The sequence below is a fragment of the Rhagoletis pomonella genome, unplaced genomic scaffold (genome assembly GCF_013731165.1).
Source record: "Rhagoletis pomonella isolate Grant_MI unplaced genomic scaffold, Rhpom_1.0 Rhpom_scaffold_00009, whole genome shotgun sequence".
In the NCBI taxonomy this organism is placed as follows: domain Eukaryota; kingdom Metazoa; phylum Arthropoda; class Insecta; order Diptera; family Tephritidae; genus Rhagoletis; species Rhagoletis pomonella.
In genome coordinates, this window is record NW_023458563.1 from 28801758 (window position 1) to 28807505 (window position 5748).

General features: G+C 31.6%; 1 protein-coding gene across 1 annotated transcript; it reads right to left on the reverse strand.

Moving 5' to 3' along the window:
• Positions 1-3504: 3504 nt before the first annotated feature.
• LOC118745695 lies at positions 3505-4551 on the reverse strand. Its single transcript, XM_036479288.1, has 2 exons — positions 4146-4551; positions 3505-4086 (listed from the first exon to the last, which is right to left on the reverse strand). Exons 1-2 carry the CDS (start codon positions 4296-4298, stop codon positions 3574-3576), a joined length of 666 nt encoding a protein of 221 aa, XP_036335181.1. The 5' UTR covers positions 4299-4551; the 3' UTR covers positions 3505-3573.
• Between the last annotated feature and the right edge of the window lie 1197 nt (positions 4552-5748).

The window sequence follows — 5748 nt, forward strand, 5'->3', positions numbered from 1 at the left end:
TTTTTTTTTAATTTATGGATCACTATTATAAAATCACATAACCCTGTTTGCAAGACTACTCATTTGTGCAATATTAAAACAAAATTCAACAAACTTTCGTACAAATTTCGAACTTTAAAAAATTCTAAAAAATCAATCGACATTTTTAGCCATTTGAAACGTGTACTTTATTCTACTCGAATTCAATGGGCTACAAAACTGCATACTCAGAATTTAATGAAAAAATTTTAACGAAAATGTTTACACTTTTTTTTTTAATTGCATAAATTTTTAAGGCAGTGTCACTCGATTGGTACATTTGTACAGATTTGTAAATTTTTATATTGGGCTATTGGTAAAAAAAAGTGGGACATTTTTTTTGCATTCAAAAGATTGGTACAATACAGCGATGTTCTATTGAAAAATTTCAATAAATTAATTTTCGTGATTGGGATAGTGAAAAATATTTTGGGTGTTCAAACAATTGGGATACGATTTACACCAAATTTTAGCAAATACCCAATCGTGTGACACTGCCTTTAAACTTGTATTTATACGGATGTTGGTAAAGAACGAACTATAAAAAACTAACCGAAATTAAATAACAACAAAAATAATATTTTAAAACTTATCAAAATTTGGTGCGGATATAATTTTTTCGACTACTGTACATAAGTTGGCTATGATTACTCGGCCGTACTATCATAGTAGCACAATGCCACTCATATTTGACTTAGAAACAAACTACGGGCAGGAATTTCAAGATTTCAACCCTGTTTTTATGAAAATTTTTATTCTTATCAGTATTTTTCTTTTAATCAAAATATGTTGAAATAAAATTGAAACTAAAAAAAATTTGCCAGAAATGTTTCCGAGCTCATCCTCCATCATCGGAGATTCAGCATACCCTTCAAGCAATTGCCTTGTATCCCTCTATAAAGATTATGGGAACTTAACGGAAAGTCAACGAAAATTTAATAAGTTACATTCTTTTACGCGCATAGTAGTCGAGAATGCGTTTGGGTTATTAAAGGGTCGCTTTCGGAGATTGCTTAAGTTTACTGATTTAAAAGCTGTGACGAACATAGTAGCCGGCATATATGTATTACATAACATTTGCATCTCCTTGGATGATTTATGTGAGAACAATGAAGTAAATTTTGAACAACTTGAGAAGAATATCGACAAACCCTACCAGGACGGGCCCCTTGACAGAAGAGAAGTTCTGTTCAATCACTTGAGACGACAAAACATAATATAATTGTTTTAACTATTTATGTAAGTGTCACAATATGTAAATAAAATTATTTGATTTGTATTTCCGCTCAAGACTAACATCACAAACCCATCTTCATATATTTAAATGTAATTCATATTCGCAATAATCAGTCACTTAAACACTTGGAGAATTTTAAAAAACCATTTCTGCCATTCGAACAATTATTTTTAACATTCAAAAATAGAAAAACTATGAAATTTTAATTTTCAGCTGTTTCGGCTTACTGTTACCGAAATTAATAAAAGTCAAAGCTTTTTGTTCCGGTGACAATGGTGGATGGTGCTATGTTGCCACGAAAACTACAAATTTTTTCTTTAAAAAACGAAAGTTTATTTTTTTCGTTTTCACAACAAATGAATGCCGTAGTTAACTTTTCCAATTTCAAAAATAATTGACGTTTTAATTTTCAAGTAAGCGTAATCTGTTTATTTATTTCACTTGTTAAATTCATTTTGAACATTATATACTGTAACCTTAAAACTATAAAAACTGAAATAAAATTAACGTAATTTCAAGACAAAAATAAATTTCACGAAGTTATGTATTTTTATTAGAAAATGTAAATCTAAGACCAACAACTTAGATACAATAAATGTAGTTTCAAAACAAAAACGAATGCTTAAATTAAAATCACATTTTTTACATAAATTCAAGCGCGAGTTACGAGGTTATTCTTATTAGAAAATGTAACTTAAATACTAAAAACTTAAATAAAATTAAAGTAGTTTCAATACAAAAACAAATGTTAAAATTAAAATAACATTTCCTACATAAACTCAAGCGTGAGTTACGAGACTTAGAAAATTTAACTTAAAGACTATAAAAACTTAAATAAAATGAAAGTAGTTTCAATACAAAGCCAATGTTAAAATTAAAATTTCATTTTTTATATAAATTTTTTTTATTAGAACATGTAAGCTTAAGACTGTAAAAACTTAAATCAAATCAAAATTATTTCCAAACAAAAATAAATGTTAAAATTAAAATCACTTTTTATCCATAAAATCAAGACTATTCTCGTTAGCATTAATAAATTAATTAAAATTAAAATTAGAAAATGTAATCAAGAAATGTAGAAAAAGTCTGCGTAGATACATCATTTATTTTTTAAATATTCACAATATTTTGCACGGTAAAACTTGTTTGTTATTTTTTTTATAAAAAATATGGATCATACTTAAAACGAAATCATATATTTAAACCAAGGTTTCAAGCTTTATACAAATTTTAGGAAAATTCAACTAATTTTCATCAAAATTTTAAACCTTTTAATCAGAATTAAAAAAAAAAATTAAGTACACAGTTTCTTAGCCACTAAATTTCCGCACTTTATAATACTAAAATTTAATTCTGATTAAAAGGTTCACAATTTTGATGAAAATTCGTTGAATTTTCCTTAAAAATGTATAAAGCTTGAAACTTTGGTTTAAATATATGAATTTGTTTTAAGTATGATCCATATTTTTTATAACAAAATTACAAACAAATTTTAGCGTGCAAAACATTGTTAATATTTAAAAAGGAAATGATGTACGCAGAGCTTTTCTACTATGTGTAAGTGTTTTATTACTTAATTATTTAAGAAGCACGACTCACAAAAATATTTGAATGTAGTGTAACGTTGACTACTTAGTTTTGGACCATAATTCGCATGAATGCATTGGTAACAAAAACGAAGTTCGAAGTGACCAGATTCCAGTGACAGGCGAATATTAGCCATTACTATTCTTACCACTTCATTGAAAAGAACATTCTACATTCAAAATATAGTGAAAAAAATAGTAATGGCTAATATTCGGCTGTCACTCGGGCTGTCCACTTCGAACTTCATTTTTGTTATCACTTTACAATGAACTCATGGGAATTATAATAATAATAGATTGGCGTTTACACATATGTTAGTGCTTGGCCGAGCTTCTCCTCCGATTTGTGGCGTGCGCCTTGATGTTGTCACACAAAGAGGAGGGACCTACAGTTTAACGCCGACTCCGAACGGCGATTGTATTTTTATGAGAAGCTGTTTGCCATTGCCTGCCGAGGGACGACCGCTGTTAAGAAAAAACCTATTTTCTATTTTTTATTTTTTTTTCGATGTTGCTTTTACCAGGGGTTGAACCCAGGCGCAGCGGAGTGGAAGCGCGCACTGCTTACCACTACACCACAGCGGCCGACTCATGGGAATTAAGGTTCAGAATTTGGGAGTCACCGTTACACTATATTCGATACATTTTGTGAATCGTCCTTCTTAAACGATAAAGTAATAAAACAATTACACTTTGTTTATAATATTTTCCAACAATTGCACTTTAACAATTCTACTTCCCTGTCCTTTTCCCATTTTTGCCGAAGCAGCTCCTGCGTTGCTGCGAACTTTTCTTCCCGTTGTTTAATTTTTTTTTTTCAAATGCTTTTTTCTTTAGCTTCAATTTTTCTTCATAATAAAGTTCGCGCGCAGAACGTTTCCTTTCAGCAGGAGTAGGAGACATTGGAAGAGATGATATTAAGGGGAGTGGCGACTGTGACAGCGACGATGATGTTGAGGGGAGTGGCGACTGGGATAACGGCGATGATGTTGTGGAGTTGGGCGGAGGTGAGGGTGCAGGTATAGGCGAACTCTCCTCTATCATTTGTACAGGGCCATCTCCTAATTGCAGCGTATGGGAGTTAGATATAATAGGGCTGCTCCCAAATATCTCCTCCATTAGCTCCATGTACGGGGCGAAGAACGGAGAAGAACCTGTGCGGTTATTGTTGTCGCGTGCTGTCTTATAGGCTTGTAGCAAAGTGCACATCCTCCCCTCCAAACACAGCGGTGTTCTCCCAAAATCCTGAAAATACAATAATTAAGTGTTTTATAGAATTAATAATCCGTAAAATAATTACATACCGTAATACCCAAGGATATCATATCCTCAAGTGTATTAGCGTATGCCTGACGCTTTTTCTTTGGTTGCTCAAATTCGGCTTTGCGAGCCATGTACCACTGCAAAAAACCCTCAGATTCCTCCCGTGTCCACCTCCTTCTTGTAGTTTTTTCCATCCTTAAAATAAACCAAAATTGTTTTCAATATTTCCGAAATAAATAAATCATTTAAAATTTGACTTACTGCTGCTCCATTTTTGGTCTTTCTATTTTCCTATCTTCGTCGAAATATTTTGACATTTGAATGGAAGCCTTCCAATTTCCTTCCAGAATCATTCACAATGGCGCAGTAATTGAACTTGGCAGCACACCGATCCAGGTCGTATGACGTTATACGAGTTGAAATTAACTCGTATATATTACACGAGTTGTGTTGTTGTTTCGCATGTAAATGGACATGTAAACGAGTGTTCTTTTGTAGCTCGGTTGCAAAAGAATACACCAAATATATCTTATTTTATTACATTTCTTAGGTTTTCTACATTAAGTAAAGTTGAGAGAAAGACGTCAAATATATATTTTTTTGATCAATTACGATGTTTTATTTCACTGTTAAAAACTGGAACTAAACCATTTTTCAGGGTGCTCGCTCATTTCATTTACGTCAGTAAGAAAATTATTTGCAACATCAATGCACATAGCAAAGACTACCTACTACAAGTAATTTTTAGCAAAAAAACCGACTTCAATTCTCATATAAAAAAAGATATATATATATATATATATCTCATGATCCAATGATCGGATCTAAACCGGATTAGTATGGGACCACCTCTGAGACACTACCTTCCCGATGCAAAAAGAATTATTGAAATCGGGTAACGTGGTCCAAAGTTATGCGGTCACATACATTAAAAACAAAAAAAAATAATAAAATTTTCCGACGAACTGATAACCTCCTCCTTTTTTGGAAGTCGGTTAATAATAGAGTATGGTTTTACTGAATAAGAAAATTAATATGACGAATAATTCAATTGTACCAAGTTGACCGAGTTTTGCCCGGTGAGCTTATACTTCTATTAAGTAAATTACTTATTCTAAAATTTAGGTGGCAACCCTATTCCTATATACTCTGGAATGAATGGTACATATCTTGAGCGTATATTACTGCGTATACATAAAGAAATACTGATTAAAATTAACAAAATAAAAATTTGTATTACTTAGGGGCTGCCCATATATTACGTAAGACCTTTGTGGGGGAGGGCGGGTCTAGAATTTTCTTACTTTTTCTTATATGGGGGGAAGAGGCGTCCCGTAGATTATTTATTATTATTTTTCTTGTATTCTTATTTAAAACTGTTCTTTATAAAATACGAAAATTCGCCCAATTAAAGTACTAAATTCCATTAAAATGAAAAATATACATTACATACGGAGAATATTACAATTTTTTACAACTTTTGCTTTAATTTTTATATTTTTCTAAAAAAAACGTTCCTCTTCGGTGTCTATTATAACCGAAAAATGCAGTTCGAACACTATTGTGACCCTCACTTCTACCGTGACTTCAAACAAATTACGATACGTTTCTTACACGGCGTTTACATGAGACAATTTTCACAAG

Excerpts from the sequence above, each read along its gene's own strand:
- LOC118745695 (XM_036479288.1), bottom strand. The coding sequence starts at position 4,298 with ATGGAAAAAACTACAAGAAGGAGGTGGACACGGGAGGAATCTGAGGGT. Across the intron at positions 4,087-4,145 it reads TGATATCCTTGGGTATTACG|GATTTTGGGAGAACACCGCT; the intron begins GTATGTAATTAT and ends TTGTATTTTCAG.